At 49.7% G+C, this 25,011-nt stretch overlaps 1 protein-coding gene across 1 annotated transcript in view; it reads left to right on the top strand.

The window, feature by feature from the left end:
• The first annotated feature begins 5,032 nt into the window (after positions 1-5,032).
• Positions 5,033-25,011, top strand: part of CAMK1G (calcium/calmodulin dependent protein kinase IG) — a 28,894-nt gene continuing 8,915 nt past the window's right edge. The window contains exons 1-4 of the mRNA XM_087827584.1: positions 5,033-5,163; positions 15,728-15,848; positions 20,316-20,444; positions 23,414-23,488. Of these exons, the coding sequence (XP_087683710.1) occupies positions 5,112-5,163; positions 15,728-15,848; positions 20,316-20,444; positions 23,414-23,488 (377 nt within the window). The 5' untranslated portion in view covers positions 5,033-5,111. The remainder of the gene's footprint in view (positions 5,164-15,727; positions 15,849-20,315; positions 20,445-23,413; positions 23,489-25,011) is intronic.

Below are 25,011 nucleotides of genomic sequence, written 5' to 3'. Positions count from 1 at the left end.
TCCAGCTGTGGATACAGAAATACACCCAGATAATGATGGACACCAGGGAGAGAGGCACTGCAACCCCGGCAAGGGCCAGAGCAGGCTCTCACTTCAGGACCGACTGGGTCATCAGCCAGAACTCTCAGGTCCCTGGGGGCCTTTATCCCGCCCCCACGGCTTCCGGGAACAGGCACAGTCCAGGCCGGCTCAGCTGGGAACGTGACTCAGGCAACAACGGCGAGAGATTCAGTGCAAGGACCCAGCAAACTCGCCAGGAGGGGATCAGGGGAAAAGCTACTCATCTTGTAGACACCTTACCTGCAAGATCCAGCGCCACCCCGCCTCTCCCGGGGGAGAGCTGGAGACAGCAGAGGCCCAGGGAGAGGGATCTGAGCAGATGCGTGGCCCACCCGACACCCAACTCCCTGCGGACTCTAAAGAAACTGGAAGGTGCAACACAAATCAGAAGAAACGGGCTGTTACATATTCTTCTGGACTCTGCATGTGTATGGGGAGCCCATCCATTACTAACGCTCGGGATGCTTCCCCCTTCTGCTATCAACAGTGTCAAGCTCAGGACACACCAGGAAACTCTTCTTTTAGGTCTGAGTCAGCCCTTTGCTTTTGTAGATCTTTATGGAACACAATCTCTGCCATGATGGAGGTAATTGGATCATGGTTTCTACCCTCAAAGAGCTTGTCACTGTCCGGCAGCCCTGACATGTATCAGACCAATGTTCACCCCAGTGGAGCAGGCTGGATGCCGTTGCAGAGATGGGCTTTGGGAGAACAGAGAGGGTCATCCATCTGCCTGTGGACCCAGGAGAGGGTGTGCAGGGGAGGAAACTGTTTGCAGGTCCAGCTCAAATAAAAAGATGAGAGCATCACAGGCTTCAGGAACAATGCACACAAAGACACAGCAGAGTCGGTTCCTGGAAATACTAGAAATCTGGTGTCTTATTTTTAAAACAAATAAACACTAAAGTAACGAGTCATACATTGATCCGTGCCTGCGTGCCAGCCTATTGTCCCTTAATTCTATTCCTTCCCTCCTACCACCCCTGCCTGTACCTACTCCATCCTGTTACCCAGCTTCAAATTGGAATGTGCTGTGAAGTCAGTGTCGTTTGTTTGTTGGTGGCCCCTCATTATCTTTCTTGTTGTCCTTTCAGGCCATGCACAGGATGTGCCTTTCCCCCTCACCAGTTGCATTTGGGGCTTCTCTCCCTCATGCCCTCACTGACCAGCCACAATGCACTTCTCTCTGTCTCTCCAATAGGTGTGGCTCCTTTCCACCCCAGGACCTTTACACATGCTGTTCTTCTGTTTCTCTGACTTTTCTTCTACCTAATTCTTTTTCCTTCTGATTCCAGTTTGAAAGTCACTAGGTAAGGTCCCCATAACGTATACTTTCATAATGCCCTAAACTGTTCATAGCACTTATCACAATCATAATTATCTGCATTTGTTTAAAATCTGACGTTACTGCTAGAATGTAAAATTCATGAAAGCAAGACTACCTATATCGTTTATTACTGTATGCTCAGAGCCTAGGATATTGCCTAGGACAGGGTAAGTGCTTAATGACTACATGCTGCATGCATGCATGCATGAATGAATGAATGAATGAATGAATGAATGAAGGTACTTTTCCCTTCCTTTTTCCACCCTGGCATCTCATTACATCTTATTAGCATTTGGCTATCTACAAAGCTCAATCTCAAGATCTAATTAAATATAAAAGACAATGCAGACAAAGTGAGGTGAGAAAGAACTGCTCTGTCCTCATGAGCACACCTCCCTTTTCTCTTTCTTACATCAAACCATAAGAGGGTCCCTTACTTTGTGTATTTCAGGGAGCAGTGGAGGTGAGCACCTGAGAGTACACTTGGCCACACCTCCCTTTGCCAGCGTTACCTGCATCAGCTCAGACCTACCAGTCATTTAGGGGGAGAGAAGGCTGCTCCCTGGCAGGCATCGGCACCCCCTTCAGGTCCTTCCCTTCTTTCCACTCCTGCTGCCCCCTTAATCCAGGTCCTCATCCCTCAGCTCAGGGACTGCAGAGCTCTCCTGCCGACTTTCAGTCTCCACCTCCCAATTTCAGGCACATTGCGGTTTCCCACCAATGCTCTTGCTTAGGAACCTACAGTGAGTGACTGTCTACTGACTTTGCAGCCAAGTCCAAAGCCCTCTGCCGGGCTACTCAAACACCCTGCCCACCAGCCTCACCCCCACCGCATTGCAGGCCCATCTTGTCATTTCCAGCATGCATCTTGTGTATTCCAACTTCTGTGTCTCTCCTAATCCCACCCCACCCACCACACCTCCCAAATCTGGCCCTGCTCATCCTTAAGGCCCAGGCTGACTCCCATGAAAGTCTTCCATGAAAACTTTCTGATGTCTCCAGCCTACTGCAGTCTGACCCTCGTGGTCCCATCTCTGGTGACCACCTTACTTAGCTATTGATGGATCTCTGATGGTTTTCTGTACTTTAGCCTTACCTTGTCTATAGGGCACTTAGCTGATGTTTAATAAATATCTGGTTGAGTGGTTGATTGGGGAAAATGTAGAGGTAAAGCCATTAAAAGGCTCTGAACCAGCCCTGGCCTGTTTGACTCAGTGGTTAGAGCGTCGGCCCTCGGACTGAGGGTCCCGGGATTGTTTCCTACCAAGGGTATGTACCTCAGTTGCAGGCTCCATCCCCAGCCCCTGTTGGGGCATGTGCAAGAGGCAACCAATCCATGTGTTCCTCTCACATCAATGTTTCTCTCTATCTTTCCTCCCCTCCCCCCCCCCCCCGCCACTTTCTCTGAAAGGCAATGGAAAAAAATATCTTCAGGTGAAGATTAAAAAAAAAAAGACTGAACCAGATAGACCTGCAAGCACGGGTGTATATGAGGGCTCTACATGTGTTACCATGCCAAAAGCTCTCCTCCACCTCCTGAGAAACATTCCCGAATGCCCCTTCCATTCTCTGGTCACCTGTGCCAATGCTCAAGCAACAGATGCTCTGCCTGACTCCTGCCTCTGATGTCTGACGTGTGGCCTGGTCAGTAGCTGCCAGGGCATCTGCCTTCTGAGCTCAGCATAAAGAGGCAACACTCTCTCCTATGGCACCTGACACCTGCAGGACCTATTTCTGTCTCCACAGCTGAGCATGTATCCCTGGCTCCGGGGCTCGCCAAGGCCAGCACTCTACAGGTGGATTGGAAGAAAGGGGGCGGAAGGTGGAGGGTTCTGGTGAGCTGATGTTGACAGGCAGTTCCTCGCCCCATTCAAACTTGTACCAGGGCATGTGACAAAGCACAGAATGGACTGATTTGTGTGTTTGGACTGTAGAAGTGCTATGAGTATAGAGTCTGGGTCTGGTTTTATGTGCCTAGTACCTAGAACCCAGTCAGTGCTTGATAAATATTTAAGGAATAGTGTATGTGTGTGTGTTCTGGAGAAGATGTCAGACGCAGAGTTCAGCACCCTACAGAGATAAACTTTCTAGTGTTTGTTGATATCCATAAGCATTGCTGGACTGCCTCAGGCTGTGATTAAACTCCCCAGTCCAGTGTTCAAACCGAAGGAAGACAGCTGCTAGTTGGGATATTATACCTAGAGAATCTAAGCAACAGAAATGCAAACTAGAATTCAAGGCAGAAAAATATTAAGAAACAAGGGCTTTCCAGTCTCCACATTTCAGCCAGTGTAGAAACCCTACTACTGCTCAGGTGGGCATTTTCAGACAACACGCCCCAGCAACTGAGTGGTTAAGAGGGAAACTGAGGCAGGCAGCTCTAGAAAGCTTCTTGGATTTTCTGTAGTCACCTCATTCAGGGCAATGGAAACCTCTCATCCGATGTTTTGTTTTTGCTTTTTCTCTTTCCTCTTTCTCTATCACACACATCAATGCAAACACAATTGCACACATGTGCGCACACACACACAGCGTAGAAGGGCCTCTTTGCAAAAGCATTTTTCTGGATCAGACTAAATGCTGCTAGGAGCAAAGGAAAGCAGGGCAGAGGAGCGGAAGGAGAGCTGCAAGCCACCTAGCTACTTTCCCTCCCCTTTAAGGCTGCCTGGTTACGGTCCTGGGAAAGAAAATCCCTGCATTCCTCCCCTTTAATTCGGTTTATTGTTACAGCGCTGGAGCAGCTAATCCGCGCAGACCTGTAGGAGCTGGAGTGGGAGCACCAGGAGCACGAATTCTTTCCGAGTCCCTGGGTAAGACGAACCTGCTTCTTTTCTTGATGTGAGGAGGTTTCCTTGCTTCGTGGGGGCACGGGGCTCCCAGAGAGTGGGTTTGATGAGCCACTTTGTGAGCAACTTGGGTGTTTATTTCAGCCTGGGTTCCAGTCTCGCCTGATGGTTGTGGTATCAAGGGTAAGTTGTAGCTGCCTTGAGAAAGAAGTCTGAATGAGGTCCGAGTGGGACCTCCATGGGAGCCTTGAGTGGGAACCTTATGCACTTCTGGGCAGGAAAGGGGGAGCCCCATATCTGTCTGTGCCCCTCCTGCAGGCTGCATTCCAGGGACAGTCCTCAGGGCTCTGTGCCCGGGAGGGGCAGTCCATCCGCGGGTGTCGGGACCTCCAGAGTGCTGCACCCTTGCCCCCTTCATCTCTTAACCTCTCTGACCTCATCTGTCACCCAGGCAATTCCCGGTCAGCCTACCTGTCTGGGTTGTGGTGAGATTTAGGACGGCCAGGGGGCAAAAAGGAGATTTATAAACAGCCTGTGGCTCTGCAAGCCCAAGAAAGGGAAACCAGCCTCAGTGCCCCTGGCAGGGTCCGGGCCGGCTCCAGCTCCGCATCCCTGGCTGCATTCGGCTGCAAACTCAGCCGCCCGGAGCGTGCGGAATTGCTGTCGGTCGCCAGACCACTCCTCCCCCTTCCCCGGGGGCGCGCCCATCTCCCTCCTGCCTTTAAACTTCCTTAGTTCAGTTCGCAGGTAAAGATGCTAAAAGGAGGTCTGGACTCACCACCACCACCCCCATCCACGCTGTGGCCCCTTCTCTCCACCACGTAACTTTGACGCACAAACCTTAACCCTGAGGCTCCCGGAGGCACTGCGGGGCTCGGCTGGTCTGGCTGCAGTGCACGGCTGGCTGGCTGCTCGCTCTGGAGCCAGATAAATTGATCATGAGGAAAATCGCTGAGAAGGGTCAAGAGAGTCAAGCAGGTTCCGTCTTGGGTAAGGAGATGATCTTTCCCAGACCAGAGGCTGGGGGCAGAGCCTGGCCCCTGGCAGTGCTACTGACCCAGGCTTAACCAGAGCCGGAGATGAGACCCAATAGGCCATAACACAAAGTGCTTAGTAATACTGGCCGTGGGGGCCACACTTCACAGTTATAATGTGCTTTTGCTTAATTATCTTTAGGACGAGTCCATCAGGCTGGTAAAGTATCATTTCTCTTTTAGTAGAGATGAGACCACTGAGGCTCAAAGAGGTTAAGCGGTTTGCCTGGGGTTGCAAAGCTGGATGCTGGCAGTGTCCACTTGATGATAGTAGCATTTGAACCCAGGTCTTCTGACATAACCAGTGACCTTTCCCTGATGCTGCAGACAGCCACGGTGTGGGAGTGGGGATGGGGGGGGCGGGTATCGAGAACACTCTTTAGAAAAGGTGCAGAACTTGGGGAAGAAGCTTCAGGTTAGAGAGCGAAAGGTTTGGGCTACATCGGGGAGAGGCTCAGGCAATAGGTGCCTGGGGTCCCAGCCTCGATGCTAAGAAATCTGAGTGGTCCAGGGATGCAGCCTTTCTCAGGCCATGCAAGCCACGTGGGGGGTGGGGGGTGGGCAGGAAGGGAAAGCAGTCAGGTTTGGGAATGCATGAAAGCATCCTGAGGATGAGTGTGGAGGTAAGTGAGACCCAACCGCCACCACCAGGAAAGAGGCAACAGGTTGTGTGGTAGGGGGACTAGAGGCTGCTGCTGGCCTCTGTTGGCCTGTCATTTACCATCTGCTTGATTTGGGGCATTTTGTTTAACATGTTTTACCCATCAGGATCCCAACTATAAAATGGAGTTAATGATACCTGCCCTGAAAGGCGCCCGTGAGGCACTAAAGGAGAGGATGCTGGTGAAGTGCCTAGCACAGTGCCCACCCAGGGGACCAGCCGGGCAGGACTGGAGCGGATTCTGGCTGGGACTGGAAAGAATGAATCCCTCTCTGAGGGGAGAGCGCCTCCCTCGCCCCCTCTCCCCCGTTCACGCACGCACATGGCCATAAATAAATGGCCACACGGAGTGCCTGCGAGGGATGGGGCCAGCCGCAGCCTGCCAGAGCCGGCGGAGTGAATGGGCCGCGGGATGAATGAGGGAGGTGGAGCGGATGGCCTGCCGAGCGGCTGCACGCTGGGGCTACAACTGCAGGCGCGCGGTCATGGTCAATGGCAAGGGGGCCGGGGCTGGGCAGCTGCCAAAAGGAACACGGGTCCGAGCCCTTGGGGGCCAGCAGGCTGCAGGGGCTGTGCTGATTGTCAAACCTGGTGCCTCGGAGGGAAGGCTGCTTAGACAGAGCTGCTTGCCACAGCAGACCCGAGCTCAGCCTGCGCCACCTCTGCGCTCCCTCCCCAGGTGCAGATCCCTCCAGTCACCTTCCAGAAAGCTCAAGGCGCACTGGCGTGCCTGGCTGGGGCAATTTAGCGTAATGTTCAAAGGAGGCGCCTCTTGAAGGGGAGTTAAGCTCAAAGGCAGCATGTGGCAGACACAGTGAAAACTATTACCTCTGAAAACTCCTTAGGAAGGGGCCCTGGGTGGAGATGAACATATTGCCCATGAAAAAAAAAAACCCACACCAGCAGTGTTTCCCACAGTGTTGCAACAGGTCTCTGTTTTCTTGGTCGAGTACCAGATGAAGTAGTTGGTTTGCATTGCAGGGCCCTGATGTATGAGAATTTATATATCTTTAAACACTTCGGAATCACAGGGAGAAGAGATGCTCACGCTGTGAGAGGCGTGTGGGAGCTGAGAGCAGCTGAGGAAATAACAGATTCACATTGCCTGTCCTGTGCTCAGCCCGATTTAAATTGTCATGTTTCCCTCTCTCTCCATGTGCCTGTAGCGTGGGCCCACTGCAGAGCACGTTGGAGGTTGCAGAGTGCTTTCAGGCCCCCTGACGCGCTGGACAGCCACAGGAGTGCTGAGCAATAGACAGAGATCTTTGTTCCCAGTCAGCAGATGAGGACACCGAGGCCCATTGTGGTTAGAAGCCCATTAAGAATAAGTAGCCACCCTGGCACATGTGACTCAGTTGGTTGAGTGTCATCCTGGGCACTGCGGGGTTGCTGATCCTATTCCAGATCAGGGCGCATTCCTGGGTTTGGGGCGTAATCCCTGGCGGGGGGGCGTGCAGGATGCAGCCAATCAATGTTCTGCTCTCACATCAGTGTTTCTCTCTTTCTCCCTCCCCTTTCCTCTCTCTCTAAAAATCAATTTAAAAAATCCTTTTTAAAAAAGAATAACTAGTCCTGCCAGAGTGGCTCAGCGGTTGAGCATCAACCTATGATTCAGGAGATCACAGTTCGATTCCCGGTCAAGGCACATGCTCAGGGTGGGGGCTCGATCCCCTGCAAAGGGCATGCAAGAGGCAGCAGATCAATGACTTTCTCATCATTGACGTTTCTCCACCTCTCTTCCTCTCCCTTCCTGTCTCTGAAATCAATAAAAATATATATATTTTTAAAAGAATAAATAGCACCCCCTGCTCTTTCCAGTGACTCCTATGTGTTGACCTCTCAGCACCAAATGAAGCCCTAGGGAATGTTCCTCATTTCCTAGACGAGAGGCACACAATAAACCTCAAGCAACACATGAACTCTGGCTCGTCGCTGCAGATGGAGGAAACTGGTTAAACTTAAGTGTGGGTTTGAGCCTGAAATAAACTGCATGAGGCAGCTGAGAAACGTCCTTCCTCAGTGATTTTGTGAACAGAAACTGGCTAACGGAGTTGGCCTTGGAGATGGCAGGATCAGTGGGAGGGCTGGGGATGGAGTCCAGGTTCCTTAGAAGTCTGTCCCACCAGAAGTCTCCAGGAGCTTTAGGGTCCAGGGCCTGAGCTCTGGCCAGCTGACCAGCCATTTGAGTTGCAGCCCATGAATTGGAAACAGGTTCTGACAGCACACACAGACCCAACCACATGCCTGCGACCGTGAGGAGAGCGGGGCTATGAGTGACAGCAGCAGGCTGCTGGAAAATTCATATATTGCTCGAACAAATGGAGAACCACAGCAATAGACATAGCCCAGTCCCCGCTTTCCAAAGTAAGCTCTGAGAAATTCTAGATTCCCCTGGATGCTAGTAGGTGTTATGAAAAGAAAGCGTTTGACAGTCTAGTAAATTTGGGGGGGTTCCAGGTTAAATAGCATTAAGCAGGTGTCTGTAATAGTCCCAGAACCTTTTTAATAAGCTAATGTGGATCATTAAAGATACCTGCTGAAGAGGCAGAAAATCCACTTTGCTCAGAATCTCCTGGGACTAATATTCTAAAAAACAAGCTTCAGAGAAACTTAATCTAGTCCAATCTCCTGTTTTTACCAAGGAGAGAGGTGGAAGCCCAGAGAGGTACAGTGATCTGTGTGGGGCTGCACAGCTCCTCAGTGCCAAGCCAAGACTGTGCCAGAACTTGAGTTCTTTCTAGTGTGTCTCTCAATCCAGAGAATGATGGAAAGTCAAGTATGGGCCCGAGTCCAGGAAACGGTGGGGCCCCAGCAAGAACCATCCCAGCATTAGCCTTCCAGCCCCTTTATAACCAGGGTGCCCCAGCCTGGAGGCAGACAGCACATTCTTATGACAGATGATCTAACTGATAACCTTCCTCTCAAGGCCCACAGGCCTTTCTGAGTCATGACCCAAGGAAATGGAAAACTGTGGAAGCACAAAGCAGTCTTAGGGGGGCCTAAGTCCTCTGAGGTGAGGAAAAGGCCACATATGGTCCCTCGGGAAGGCTCTGAGGCCTGCTCACCATGCCCCACGTAACAGCACCAGGAAAGGCAGGTTGGCTCTTCCTGTAGGTGGAGCTGAGAGCCGTTACCTGAGGGTTGAAGGCTGTAAAGGTGCTGCTCAAAGATTCTCTCCTCCCCTGTCCCCATCTCTCTGATTTGTTGTGTCCAGTCTAGGTACTGGAGTGTGGGTTTGGGAAGCACACTGCATTGCATTGCATTGCACTGAACTGAACTGAATGCCTCTGTATTAAAACCTGGTGCTCCCAAGACTCTTATCAGGAAGGGTGACATTCTTAAGCAATTAGCCCAGCTGATTGATTTAATAAGCACCTCAGAACAAAGTCCTTAGTGGCTGTGACTCGAAAAAGGAAACTTTTGATAAGGAGGTCACATGGAGATAGGCAGGCAGGAGTGAGGGTCCAGAGAGAGGCTCCAGGGCAGTGTAGGACTTGGCACCTTCAGGATATGGTGATGACAATGAGAAGGCCACCGAAGATAATAAGCTCATCCTTCTGGGGCTAGTGCTGCTCCTGGAACCAAATGGAGCCTGGGAAGGAAGGAAGGAAGGAAGGAAGGAAGGAAGGAAGGAAGGAAGGAAGGAAGGAAGGAAGGAAGGGAGGGAGGGAGGGAGGGAGGGAGGGAGGGAGGGAGGGAGGGAGGGAGGGAGGGAGGGAGGGAGGAAGGAAGGAAGGAAGGAAGGAAGGAAGGAAGGAAGGAAGGAAGGAAGGAAGGAAGGAAGGAAGGACAGGGGTGCCCCATGGAAGAAGCATGTGAAGGACGCCTGCCTCCTGGGCTCCCAGCCCAAGATCTCTCACCAGCACCTCATAAGTAGCCAGGCTGGATGCACGGGGGTCACACATCATGTTTCCAGAAGCCCAAAAAGGCCTACTCAGAGGCTGTGTCCACCCCAAAGCTGTGTGTCTGCCCTTCAGGAAGAACTTGTCCTTCTGTGATCTCCACGCAGTTGTGAAATTTTCCCCCAAGAGATCAAGAAGACCATCCAAAAATTACGACTGAGTGCTAGCTGGAGCCAGGCACTGAGCTAGGCCCAAGGGAGACAAGGAGATGGACCAGGTCTTTGTCTATATGGAGTCGCTTTCTAGTGACGACATGACCTCAAACAAACAAACAGAATTTCAGGTTGTCAGGTGTGTTCCAGAAGACCGTCCCAGTTTCACATTATAGAGTAACTCTGGGGGGAAGGGGAAATGACTCTAGGTAGAACGGTCAGGAGAGGCCTCTTCAAGTGTCCCAGGAAAGTTCTGACACCAAGAACTGGACCTAGAGTCCACCCCAGGCCCTGCATTATCTGTCCCAGAGGTGACAATGATGGCAAGGGAGGCAATTCGATTCTGCCCTCCCTGCGGCTAGGCCCCAGGCAGAGCCTCTCAGCAAGAGCTTAGAGAGGAGGCCCTACTGCCGACCCTTCCCAGGTGCCCGGCTTCCTGCAGCTGTTCCTCTCTAGAGCAGTATCAAGACCACGTCTCCCCACCCTCGACACCCATCTGAAGTCCAACTCCTTCGCAAAGCCATCCCTGATCACGCCCCCCTCTCCCCTCCCTTCAGGGGTCTCCTCCTCATTCACTCACTTAACAAACATGGGCACTAGAGGTTCCAAGATGAGGAACGCATGGCCCTGCCCTTTAAGCACTCGCATTCTGGTGAAGGAAACCCACCCGTAAGCAGTCACCCCAGTCGACCCCTGAACTATTTTGGCCCTGACCCAAGGTGCTCATTCATTTGCTAACTCCCATCAACTCGTCTGTGTTCTTAAGTATTTATTTACATACCTCTTCTTGGTCTTTTCAACTTCATTGTAAGCACTTACCAGGGTTGTCTCATATCATAAAAATGTCTGTATTTAGTCCTGTGGGTATACAAGAGATACTCAACAAGTGCATGTTGAATGAAGGAGTGTTACCTCCACCACTCAAAAATGGTCCCATGAAATGGGGTGATTTCCTTTGCCAGGAACCATTTTGCAGAACATTCTTGAGGGTCTGGCCCTGTTGGGGAATGAGGGACCTGAGCCAGCCCCAAATGCCAGCATCCTTGTGTCTTCTGAGCCGTACGTGGGAAATCAGCTCTAAGTCTCAGAGAAGTCTGCTGGCTGTTGTGGAGCTTTGAAGCCCAATAGAAATTGTTGCCAGAAACAGAGAGAGGTGGGGAGTACTTTGGAAACAAAGGAGAGCAATACGGGAGCCTCGACCTTTTCAAGATTTGTTTTCTTTTCTTCTGAAAGGGCCTTGAAGTTTCTCTGCCATCAGGCAGGGGCGGGAATGAAGCAGGGGTTCAGATCTGGCCCCGGGCCCTTCCATGGAACTCTGAAGATGGAACTAAATTGTTAGGATTGAGTGTATGGGAGGAGGGGTGGGCGGGAAAGATGATTTCTTGTAGCCTAGCTTAAGCTAAGAATACTATGTTTTTAAGCAGCTATTTAAAAGAGATGGGAAAGAAGGAACAGTGAGTACAGATCTGCTAATGAGGCGGCGATGCCTCCTGGAGAGCAAGCGGGTCGTCATTCCCGGGGGCTCCACAAGGGGGAGTGCTGCCCGCCGGCTGAGGGCCTGGCGCCCGAAAGAAGGCTCGTGATTCGCTCCCACCTGGACAAGCAGCGTCCGCAGCCCTGTTCTTTGGAAGGCGAAAGAGACAGAGAAGGAGACCCACATACTGACCCCGCTGGTCTGGTTCCTTTTAACGCCCACCCCTTTGCCCTACACTAGTCAAGACTTCTTAGCTGCAGTATGTCTACACAGTAGGAAGCGTTTGGTCCAAGCCCAGATGCCAACTGCCCTGAGAAGTGGAAGCTACTAGGTTTGGGACTAAGAATCTGCAGAATCATATCTGACTAAAAATAGCCACATATTGTAATATTTCATCTTCCTCAAAGCAGTCTCTGCCAGTCAGGGTCCATTTGTCTCCACTTTGCAGACTGTGCCCTCAAAGTCCAGGGCAAGTCCTCCTCTGGCCAGTGTCGTGGTCCCTCTGGGCTGCCACCCTGCCAAAAGAAACAAATCCACAAACGGGCCCGAGATTACCGGCACCAGCCACCAGATCCACACTGAGCTGTATCAAATGTGTTTTTTATTAATTCTATAACCAGGCTGTGAATTTACACACTATACTAAAATGTGCAAAGAAAATGTAGATTCTTTATTTCCTATAAAATCTTACCCCACCAGGCAGCAAAGAGAATATAGGAAGCTTCACCTTTGAACTTGTCCATGATAACATCTCAGATTTCATAAAGAGTTTCATCTAGCTCTTGATAAAGTGTCTTTCAGAAAAACACAGGTGGCCTTTCCTCCTCCTGTCCTAGTTCAAGGTGGCATTTTACTTATAATTTACTTGATATAGCTTTAGTACGGGAGAGGGGGCATCAGACTCCGCAGGGACCTCAACTCCCAGCTGTCTGGAATCTCCTCAGAAGCTGATCGGTGACCTCTGAGATGTGACTGGTCTCATCTGGCCCATGGGAGTCATGCTGACACCTTCCACTGAAGGCCCAGATTCCAGCCATTTGCTGTTACCTGAGACTCCCTGATTGTGGTCATGTCTTCACCTAGACCCCAACTGACATTCCCTCTAGCAGCAATATTTCCCCTCACCAGGGCCATGGGCTGAGGAGAGCTGATAAATGTTTTGTTTGTTCGTTGATAAATATTTGACATCTGGTTCTTGGAGGGTGGGGGGAGGAGTGGGGAGAAGCCCTGATTGTAGCATTTGCCTATTTCCATGGTGTAAATACTCTCACGGTGGCTAACAACATGAGGCCACTAAGGATGGAGCAGAGAAGAGACATACACAGTCAGTTGTCAGGAGCTGGTACAAGCTGGCTCCAGCCCCCCACAGACCCTGGGCAACTCCTGCAGGTATGGGACTCCATCTCTCCCAGCTGCTCCCTCTAAGCCTGCCCCTTGGGTACTTTCTGACCTCTTAGATGTGGCTGCAACAGAGTTCCCCTTAGGCTTACAGTCTCCCACCAGCAGGGTCCAGGGAAGTCCACCCATCTACTCCTGGATGGATGTTAGCAAAGATGCATGCTTCTGACAACTACACTATTTGCCTCCCCATCTCCTCCCCAGGATCCACACGAGCTAACAGTATCTGTCTTTCCATGCCTAGTCCTCCCTAGCAAGGGCCTCACTGTGTCACATTCTTCTTATTCCCAGGATCTAAGCCTCACAGTTATGTCTTAATGGCAGAAGAGGTTTCCTTCTATGCTATAGACCCTATTTTATGACATGAGTGCTCCAGATGGGGATTACCAGGAATGAAAAAAACATCAACTTAATATCCCCCAAATGTTATCTCTGTTACAACTGGTTAATACAGGGGAGACAATGTGCTAAGTTCCCGTGTACACAATTTCAATTACTCATCATAACCAGAAGGGGCTTTGTCCCCATTTTACAGATGAGTGAATGGACTCAAAGAAGTTATTAACCTGCTTAAGGCAATGTAACTAGTAACTAGTGGAGGTAGGATTTAAACTCAGGTTGACCTCCAAACCTATGCTCTTTGCCTAATGCTAAATTGTGGAGACACAAACTTTCTCTTTGTTCTAAAGCTATTGGAAAACCCCATGGATTGTACTGGCTTTTTTTTTTTTTTTTTTTTTTTTAATGGGGAAAGAGGGGCATTGCCTAAGACATACAGCCATTAGACATACTTTCCCCCTTCTCTGTCAGGTTCAAGAAGTCTGCGGAGAAGGGTGCTGGCAGAAAAATGTCTCACCTCCCTTCAGTATCCCCTCTGTCCAGCTAGGGCAGAGTGTCCAAAGGAAGAGAGAGTCCTTCCAACCCACTCAATCAACCCCAAGAACATGCTTCTCTCTAGCAATCACGGCCTCAGAAAGGGCACCGTAACCCCGGGATGTTCCTACCAGAAGCATGAGAGTCAATCTAGACTCCTCTTACTCCACTGTAGACACATCACTTAGTATCGTAGAGAACTGGACCCCCAGAATATATCCCAGCCACCCGCCTCCCTCCTTCCCTACCACCATGGACCAAGCCACTTTCAGCTCCCTCGGGTTTCTGCCCCCTACATGCTCTCCATGGACCAACTCCTGCCCTCTCCACCCCATTCTCCATAGGGCAGCTCGAGTGAGCTCTTTAAAACCTCAGTGGTCTAATTTAACTCTCTTGCTAAAAATCCTTCAATGTCTCCCAGTATCACTAAGAAGAAATTCCAATATCTAATGGAGCCTTAAGGCCTTCTAAGGTCTGTCCTGTGCCCGCCTCTCCCTGACCACCCATCGCCCATGCCGTGCGGAGCTCACTCTGCTCCAGCCACACTGTCTCTTCAGTCCTTGGGGCTCTTCCCCCCTGTGGACTTTTGTATTTTTTTCCTTCTGCCAAATGCTCCCTCATACACTCTATGTTTGACTGGCTCCTTCGCAAACTTCTGATCTCACCTGAAATACTACCTGCTGGGAGAGGCCTCCCTGACCTTCATCTAAAGAAGACCTGCCCTGCTTGTCTCTTTTCCAAGCCCGGGCTTTGCTCTTTCGTGGTTTTCCCACACTTTGTCGCTGGGCACATGTTAGTTCACTAGCTTGCTGCCAGCCCCAGGAAGGCAGGGCCGTCACCTGTGTTTTCCATCAGGACATATCCTGCACCTGACACATCACAGGTGCCTACCAATGTGGTAACTCCAGAACTCTGATATCAAAGTTAGGACATGAAAGGCTCTTTATTTCGCCATCTATTTTGAATGATCGCCTAAGGAGTTTATCGCCACCAAACCAACACTGCAGGAAACGTTAAAGGGACTGCTGTAATAAGAAGTAGAATGCTCGGTGAAGCTGCCCTGTGAGGCCCTCCAGACCTGGGCTTTTGTTTCCTGGGAGTTCTTTTATTGCTGCTCGATTTCATCAGTTGCTATTGGCCTATTCGGGTTTTCTGGTTCTTCCTGATTCAGTTTTATATGATTTCACTCCTATGTGGAATCTAATAAACAAAATAGATCCAGAGACACAGACGCATGGAACAGACTAAGGGAAGGCAGGGGTGGGAGAGTGGGTGGGGAGAGATTAATCAAAGAACTTATATGCATATATGCAAAACCCATGGGCACAGAAAATAGTGTGGTGAGGGGGGGGCGGATGCAGGGTGGAGGGGATCAATGGGAGAAGGGGGGGCATCTGTAATACTTTTAATAAAGATAAATTTTTTAAAAATAATAATAAAGTTAGGACATGATTCAGTTCAGATTTTAATGAATAACTATTGAATAACTATTTCCCGGCACTGTGCTAAATGCTGTGGGAGTTACAGAGGAAACACAAAGCTCATTCATCTAGCATCCATGGGTTTAATCCTTAGCAGGTAGGAGAGATGTGGGAATAAGAATGATTGGGGACTGGGGGAGGTGGCAGAGCTGGGACAACAGAAAAGGAAGTTGGGCTGGCTCAGCAGTGTGCATAAACACCTTGGGGATCACCTGGTGACACAGGAAATGCGTCAGCTCAGCCCAGGTCCCATCAAGGTGGGTAATCCCATGTTAATCTGTACATGGATGTGTTACTGCCCTTAAATGCATAGATACAAAGTAGAGTTTCCACTGCAGACTAAACTAAAATCCCTGAACACTGGGCAAGCATAATGGGCGTGTAGTAGATGCTCAATAAATGTGTTGTAGTGATTTACAAAGCAAGTGGAGAGAAGAGTCTTATTTTTGCCAATTACCCAGGTTTTGCTCTTCATACTTCTAGTTGTTCCATGAAGGATGTATTTTCAATTCTTTTTACAACTTATTTTATTTGGGAAATGAGCTGACCAGGCCCTTTCTTCCCTTCCCCAAACAAAAGCATCCCCAGAAGCTTCAACTCTGGAGGCGATGGGCCGAAAGGAAGAAGATGACTGCAGCTCCTGGAAGAAGCAGACGACCAACATCCGGAAAACCTTCATCTTCATGGAAGTGCTGGGATCGTGAGTGCGGGCTGGGAGAGGAGGGAGCGGCTGGGCCTCCCGCGGGCATTGGAAAGGGGGCGGTCCAGGCCAGCAGAGGCTGAGAAATTGGGACATCTCTGCAGCTCCAAGGGACCTCAGGAGGTGGAGTAGAGGCCTTGCGGCGGCCGGAGAATAGGGAAGGTGCTTGGGGATAATACAGGGGACAGTTTAATACACTGGAGCCCTCAGGGAAAGCCCCTCCCCACCTCCTGCCCTGCCCTCCCCGCCCCCACCCCCACCCCCACCCCCGGGACCCCATAGTGGCCACAGCTCCTGACTTCTGGTCCTGGTCAGAGGAAAGAGACTTTCTGGAGCACTTCTGGAGATTCAGTGACCCTAGAACTTTCCTGGGCCCCCTCACCCACCTTGAGGGATCTTCATCTCCCCGGGCAGTGAAAGGTCAACCCCACTGTCTACTGCAGATGGAAGAAAACATGCTTTGGAGGCTCAGAGCAGGTGGGGTTCACACACCTGGATCAGCCGTCTCTGCTCCGTGGTTAAGAGCTGTGTTGGAAAAATAAAGTGGTGCCGCAGCCCGAAGCCCTGCCAGCCTAGGGGTGTCTGGGCCTGCCCCTTGACAGTGATTACACAGCTGGCGGAGCAGAGCGGCTCGTCTGGAGCTGACTCCCCCTTAGTCCTGCCTCTCCCGGGGGAGGCCACAGGCTCTGACGCGGGCTGGCAGCACCTCCACACCGCCGGCCCCCTCGCCTCCGAACCCCAGCCGGTCAGCTAATTAGCCCGGGCTAACTGGGCCAGGGGCCTGGGGAAGTGAGGGGCGGTTAGTGGGCTGCGCATCCAAGCAAGCCCTGCCCTTGGCCAGCCTGGCTAAGTTTAGCTCCCTCTGCCCCGGCTAGGAGGCAGTGACCTCAGGAGCGAGGGCTGGCCAGACTCGCAGTGTAGACGCGGAGGAGCCAGGCTCGGCCCTGAGAGGAGGCCTCTGGCCCTCCCTGCCCGGGTAGGGGTCGGGCAGGCCGCCAGAGCGTTGGCCCTCCACCAAGGGCCTTTGCCAAGACGAGGGAGGCTAGAGAGCTGGGTTTTGGCACAAGAGAGAGGAACAGGACTCATGAGTGAATCAGAAATGGTTTGATAAGAAGCCTAAAAATCAAAAGAAGGAGGCAGAAGGAAGCCTGGGATGACAGAAGCGTAGTCACCGTCTGCCCAGACTTGTGCTGTAGTCTTATCCGAAAATAGACACGCTGACGCCGTGGAGCCCAGTGGGGCCTGCCACAGCGGGTCCACACCCGGGCACATCAGAGCCACTGGAGTGTGTCCCTCTAACTGATCACTGCGGGAATGCTTAGGTAAAGAAAAGGTGAAATAGGTACAGCTGAACACCAACATACCCGCCTCCTAAATTCAACAGCTGTTAACACTTCACTATATTTATTTTACACACACAGACACACACTAATATGTAAGCTGGTTGCAAACATCATCACACATCACTTCTGAATCCTTCTTTCTGCATCTCCAAGGAGTAAAGGCATTTTCTTCTATATCCACAATGTCATTTTCATACTCAGATAATAATAATAATAATTTGCTATTATTGTAGCCTAGGTAATTTTTTGAAAAATACAGATTCCTGGGCCCCAGACCTACTAAACTAGGATTTGGGAAGACAGGACCCAGCAGCCGGGAATCTATATTTTGAGTGTTTCTGGTGGCTCTAATGTATCCAGCCCCACACTGATTTGGGGAAACTGAGAGGACAAGACAAGGTCAAGTCACTGTTTAGCAGTAGAGCTGAGGAGAAGCTAAGGAGAAAGCCCCTCTGTGGTGCTCAGGATGGGGACAGGCATCCCCCGCGACTTACCCAGGGGAGGTGCCGTGAAGGGGGGAGCAGTGGCGCAGAGCAGGCTCCCCCACTGGGGATGCACCAGAATCCCAGAACAAGGCCTCTTCTCTCCAGTCCTCAGCTCGGCTGCAACTACCCACCAGGGAGAATAGGCTTTTGCTAAATCTGCCCAGACACCACCCACAATTCCAGGGCCCTAGGACAGCTGTAGGGACACTGGGCAAAGCTAGTCCATAGCAGGAGGTATGTCACCCCAGTTCCAGGCCTCCTCCTTTCACTACCCGGGACGAGATTTTCCTCCTTGGTGCTTGCCCCCACCTCCCACATCACCCAAGCTCCCAGGAAGAGCGGAGAGCCGTTCAGAGCAGGAAATGCAGACCCAGAACTATGAAGCAATTACTCCTGGCTCTGAAGGCTCTGCCTGTCTTGCCTTCTGACCCGCACAACCTTGACTGCTCAAAACTAGCTCTCTGCTCCCCAATCTGACAGTCTGACAGATGGCACAATTAAATCTTCTCTGTCCCTGCCACACACACACACACACACACAGTAGAAAGCAGCCAGAGGCAGAAGAGCGGTTCAAATTGCCACAATAGGTGCCACTGACATACACCTGGATGTAAATAGTGCCCCAGGAAGGCCTAAATTTGATCTCATTGCACAAGAGGATCCCGAGTAGATGTCAGCTTTGAAATCGGGGGATCGTTCATGTGTGGTTGTAAAGGTAAAGGTGAAAGAAGCTCTCAAGGTAGATCCTAAAATGTCACAGCTGGAAGGAATCGTTAGGCCACAAGGTTCAACTCTCATTTTATAGATAAGGACAGTGGAGTCTCACCCCAACCTGCCGCTCCCCACCCGGGATTTTTCTCCAGCTTCTTCCCCGACCTCACCTGAAACATCACTTCCAAGCGTATTTTCCCCCCACTGGACTAACTCTCATTCAGTCCTTTACACTGGGCCAGGGCGCTCTCAAGTCAGCCGTGAACCATGTTCTCAGCTCTCCCGGGGGGCACTGTACACATCAGGAGAAGTCGCCGTTTCTCTAGCTGCTGTCTGCTGGGGGCAAGTGTTGTGATAATTATCCTGTGAAATACACAACGGCTCCGAGGCGAATGGCGCCTGCTGGAACTGTGCAGTGCGCAGCCGGCCCAACCACAGCAGGGCCATGTCTTTAGTCTCGGTTTTCTGTGATCTCAAAGTACCTCCTGCTCCTCTGTAAGTGTCTGTCTCTCAGACTAGACTCTAAGCTAGAAATTGATCCCAGAGCCTAACACAGAGAGGCTCTGCCAGCACGACAGGCATTCACTTGAATGTCTGATCACATTTTCAAGTTAGATATTAATTGCTTATGTGTCGGGGGTCTTCACCAGTCTACAGGCACCTTAAGTGCAGAAACTTACCTCTTTACCTGCAGTGGCCAGTCTCCGCAGGTGCTCACTAACCCTTGATTAAAGAGACGAATGAATGAATGAATGAATGAATGAATGAATGAATGAATGAATGAATGAATGACTAGACGAGCTCCGGAGGCTCTGATTAACTCTGCTCCAAGTGCAGCTGGGGAAACAGGAAACTCAGACACAGGAAACACCAAACATTTTCTGATTATATTCTCAAAGTCCTTTCACCAGCTTGAATGCTATTGGGCCTTCATTCTAGAATACCCTACTGGCACGGAAAGGATGGCTCAGCTGTTTCCTCCCTAAACTCGATCTCCTTTTGTTACTCCCAGGTGTCCTCCCTAATGGTAGTCAAATAATAATAATAAATCTAACACATGCGGTTTAATAGATGTCAGGAATACTTTTAAGCACTTTTATGAACTCATTTAATCTTATAAACAACCATATGAATCAGATGCTATTGCTATTCACACTTTTCAGAAAAAGAAGCTGGGCATATAGTTCAGGGACTAGTCACCTAAAAAGCCAGTCAGGCTCCAGCATCTATTGCGAGCTAACTGCCGTTCTGATGGCCTGGTCTCCAGAGGACCCCTTCAAACCAAGAAGCCTGTACTTTGAGACCCTATGCTCTGTTACTACGGGGTTCTGTCTGCTCCGTCTTGAGGAGCCTGCCCAGAGCTGCCGGGTTCTGTCTTCCACTCTCTCAGATGCTACCGAATGAGAGGATGCTCAGCCCCCCTGCCTCTGATAACTGGTTCAGGGTGATTATCACCATCTACAGTGCGTACAGGAGCCTTTCCTCTCTCACTGTATCTGAGCACTGTCCCCCAGTGCCACCTCCACCTGCCACTCTAGTGCGCCACACTGTGCCATTTAGGGAGAAGAAGGGAAATTCACTCCGCAGTGACCTCTCTTTAATGGGTTTGCCAAGTGAAGGAATGTCTCCATAGCAAAGCAGGGTCTCTGGGGGTCCTTCCCAGATCACAGATGCAGGAAGTAGCACCTCTCAGTCCGTAAGTCTGTAGTAGAATCTTTTCTTTCCCACGAGGTGGATGTCTGATAGGTTCTGCCATCCACAGCTCCCCAGGGGCCCACGATGACAATGGAAACTCATTCCCCAGTGACAATGGAAACTCATTCCCCAATGACAGTGGAAACTCATTCCCTGCCATGATCCCTCGGTTTTGCCTCCAGCAATGTTCTCTAGCCAGTTCTAATTTTTATCTCCCGGTGTCTTCTGCTCAGAGGCGCTTTCTCAGAAGTTTTCCTGGTAAAGCAAAGGGTGACTGGGAAGCTCTTCGCCCTGAAGTGCATCAAGAAGTCGCCGGCCTTCCGGGACAGCAGCCTAGAGAATGAGATTGCTGTGCTGAAAAAGTGAGTGGGGCTCGGGGTTGGCTGAGGACCACTGTGGGGTCACAACGTTTCCTTCACAAATTGCCTTCGAGAAGGATGGGGCTGGGTTTTTCACTCCAAGAGGCACTGCTCTCTTTGATTGAGCGAATGGGTCAGTTTGACTCATCAGCTACGTTTAGCCAGACAGCTGTCTTGGCTGATTTTTGCCCCCCAGCAAATTGTCTAGTGAACCAACTTGTAACAGAGCTGGTTTGTGTGCACAGACCAGAGGGTAATTATCCCAAAGAAACAAAAATCAACTGAGGGCCAACCCTAGGAAGAATTGATAATTAGCCTCAATTTGTTCCAAATCAAATGTAGGGTCAGCACCCCAAGCGTCATGGTAGAGGCTACACTAATAAGTCATAATATTTACAGCAGGGCTCGTAAAACCCTTGTGGAATTCCTTTGGTGTGTCAAAAGTGTAGTAGGCATCAGGACCACAAGGATGGAGCCAACAAAATTTCTTACCCTCAGGAGCTCACATTTTCTGGGCAGAGGCAGAGGTACTCATAACAAACTCTGTCCCCATTAGATGTGAGCCACACCAGCAGGAGGCAGAATTTGAAGGAGACAGGAATTCATTTTGCTACATGTGTTTTTTTATGAGTATGAACTATTAGGTACATTTTCAAAGATGAGGGACCTCGATGGATGAGTGGAATTTTGTGGAGGCAGGAGGGGCAATGCAGAAAAGGAATTCAGACTGAGATTAGCGTCAGTTTTAACGCAGAATCATGGAGGTGCAAGGGATGTCGCAGAAGAGTTAGTATTGGAAGCCCCTGAACTTAGAGTGAGCACTATCAAGGGACAGGCGATGAAACTGAAATGGTCAAGTGGGACCTGATTATAAAGGGTGTTGGCTGTCATGATCAAGGCTGTTGACTTTATTCTGTGAGCAGAGAAGTCATCAAAGGATTTTAAGTAAGAAGTCACATAGTCAGATTTATATTTTAGAGCCAGTGAAGGAGGGATTGGAGATGCCAGCCTAGAGGACGAGAGAACAATTACAAGACTTCCTCAGTAATCTAGGCAAGAGATGAAGATACAAGCAAAGTAGTGGCAGGATCATGCCATGGCAAGAAGACTGAGTTTATCAGGCATTTCAGAGAGAGAAGTGATTGAGTTTGGGGTTGACTGGTAAGAATATAAAAGAAAAGCATTAAAAATGACTCTGAGATTGAGTGATTAATTGGACCAGAATATCATCACGTGGGATAAAAAACAAAAAGGATGTGTAGGCTTAGAGGAAATGGAAAGAAATTATTTGGAGCATATTGAATATAAGTGTCCACCTATCTCTACATAAAGGTGTCTGGTAGGATATTGGAGATATAGGACTGGGCTCCAGGGAGATTAAAGCCGAGAGAGACTCCAGACTCATCAAAGGCAAGGACTGTGGCGGTCTTTGTTATTATTGGATTGTATCATCGGTCCCTAACAGCACAGATACATAAACAGCTCAATAAACATTTGCTCAGTGACTGAATCATCAACATGTTAATGTCAGCTTGGTAGCTTATATGTATAATTGAGTCCATCAGGTTACCGTTACAAGACATCTATATTTTTAGAAATGTTTTAAAGATGATAGGTACTATTAATTATATGTTTACTATTCCCCGGGCACTGCACCAAGCATTTGACATGCATTTTTCTTTTAACACTGATGTAACCCTATGAGACAGTTGTACTTTGGAGACAAGGAAAGTGAGGCTTAGATCTGAGTAAGCCAGCCAAAGTTACCCAGTTCATAAATGCCAGAGCTAGATCTGAACTCCGCCCCAACTGACTTAGGGTCTAAATTCTTAACCCCTGTGTTGCACAACCATGACTAAAACTTCCTAGAAATTTTCCTCCTGGACAGCCATGCGCAGAATTGTTGATTGTAAAGCCAGGCCTACAGCTAATACTATTATTCTGTTTGCCTCAGCCTCTGAGTAATCCCAGACAAAGGTCCTCCAGGGCAGGGTTTCTCGGCCTCGCCACTATTGACATTTTAAACCAGATCATTCTTTGTTGTGCTGGGGGCAGTCCTGTGTACTGTAGGATGTTTAGCGGTGTTCCTGCTTCTACCCACTGAATGCCTGTAGCATCTCCCCTGTCCCCAGTCATGACGATAAAAAATGTCTCTAGATATCACCAAATGTCCCCTGAGGGACAAAATAACCCCTGATTGAGAATCACTCCTCTAAAGTATCCCACAGAATGACCCTTGCAATGAGCATCTGCCTTCTCACAATATCCTGGAATAATAATTTTGCAAAACTTCCTGCATGGTTCCCCATGAAGAGGCCTCGCCAACCTAAGTCCCTCTTTCAGTCGTAGTAGCCTTTCTTCATGCAGTGTTTCTGACACCCTGAATACCCATGTTGCTGACTAACCTAGTGGTCAATGCTCCCTTAACCTTCCTCAGGTCTTTCAACTTTCTCTTTTGATAAAGTTGGAAGAGATCCCTAAAGTAACAATGAAACACTTATTACCTGAAGGCAAGATGGTCAATTAGCCATTCAAAAACACAAACTGAACACCGCTCTGGGAATCTTTTCTCTGGGATTTCTTTGTGACTGCCTAGGCACTAGGAAGGCTTAACAAGAACTCTTTCTTCCTAAAGATTGTCATTAAAAGTCTCAGAGGGAAGGTGGGGGTGGGTGGCAGGGTAGGGAGAGATTAACCAAGAATTTATATGCATACATGCATAACCCATGGACACAGACAATAGTGTGGTGAAGGCCTGGGACAGGGAGAGGGGTGGGGTGGAAGGGGTCAATGGGGAAAAATGGGGACATCTGTAATATTTTCAACAATAAAGATAAATTTTAAAAAATAAAATAATTTAAAAAATTTTAAAGTCTCTAACAGAAATAAGAGTCCAGTTGGGCCGGGTCTGCATCCTTTGTCTGGACAACCTAAACCACATGCCTTTCACCATGACCCTTACTTTTCCCCAGGATCAAGCATGAAAACATCGTGACCCTGGAGGACATCTATGAGAGCACCACTCACTACTACCTGGTCATGCAGCTGTAAGTGAAGGTGACCCGCTTCCCCCACAGACGTCCCACTGGAGGAGGCTGGTTGGTGGTGAGGGAAGGATGACAATTAAAAGACAAAATCAAGAATTAGTTCAAGAGGATTTGAAATGCCAAGAGTCCTTTTAGGATCAGTATGCCTCTGGGAGTGGACATGTTCTATGTGGACCGAGGGATAAAACTAAGGTTGATTATTGAGTTGGTACGTACCAGTACAGCCTTACCAGTTGTTAAAATCTTTCCTACCAGCCTGCAAGTAGTTGTGACCCCAACCCATCCATCCCCCTTCTCCCTTCAGACTTTCTGGACCTCCCCACAGCCCTACAATTGAAAGGCAAAGCCTTGCATAGCAGGGCCCTCCAGAGCCCTTCTCTGGCACCATGGCTTAAGTTCATTTTGACTAGTCATGTTCATCAAACTGGATATTAAATGCTCCAACATCACTCCAGGGTAAAATTACTATGGGAGTAGAAGCCACAGGTAGGTAGATTTTGATTCAATATAAAGAAAGACTTTCTCAAAAGGGAGCCACCCAAAGTTAAGAACATGCTGTGATTGTGTGTCCACATGTAGGACTGAAACGTTGCCTCATCATAAAGGTCTCCCCATCATTGTCACATCCAAATAAAAGTTCTGCCGGAGAGCAACTACCGTAGGGTTGGTCAGTGCTCCTGAGGACTCAGCATTGGGCTCAGAAACACTCTACTTATAAAATGCACACACACACACACACACCACTGCAGTCTCAGCATGGCTGGATTCAATCTTGTGACTGACAGGCTAATTCCTCATAAACTCTAACGAGCTAACTCCGGCCTCAGCAGCCCATTAACCCCTGGGCTCACCTGAGGCCCAGTGAACAGGTAGGAGTCCAGGGAGTAAGGTCGGGGGAGGGCCCAGAGCATCACTAACACTTGAGCAGGGACCACATGGCACCTTAATGAAGCCAGTTCAACAGGATTAGCACACAGTCATTCAGATGGCTAAGGGGAGGCAGGAGGGTGGAAAGATTCAGAAGTCACTGAAGAACCACCAAGCCTCCTAGAGCACCAGCTCCAGGACCCAGGACGCTCCAAGTCAGGAATTCATAGTAGTGGACAAAGGGTGTCTTTCTCTCAGGAGCCTCCCCCTCCCATAGCAGAGTCCAAGCTTCAGGATAGAAGCAAAAGGAGTAGGCTGTTATGCATTTTTATTGGAGAATTCTACACCCTTAGTGATGCATGGTCCTGACATGTGTGCATAACCACGTCCCTTGTCATGGGGCAGTGCAGGGGATTGGCACTCCTGGCTCATGGCTGAAGTTGTCTGGGATATTCATCCCAGAGAAGGCCTCAGAAGAGGATTTCACTGCCCGTACTTGAAAAGATTCATGTGACAGGATGTTCTTTTTGTTCCGTGTGGCCCTAATGGGCCCAATGGTAGAATTAATGTTATGTCTGCTGGTAGAAACTACAGGGAGTTGGGTTTCATTGTATAGCTAGAAATAGTAAGGTGACAAATGATAAAACAGTCTCAGG

This window comes from Miniopterus natalensis, chromosome 19, assembly GCF_054644295.1.
Source record: "Miniopterus natalensis isolate mMinNat1 chromosome 19, mMinNat1.hap1, whole genome shotgun sequence".
In the NCBI taxonomy this organism is placed as follows: Eukaryota; Metazoa; Chordata; class Mammalia; order Chiroptera; family Miniopteridae; genus Miniopterus; species Miniopterus natalensis.
Note: the sequence above shows the minus strand (reverse complement) of the source record. Positions and strands in the feature narration are given on the sequence as shown.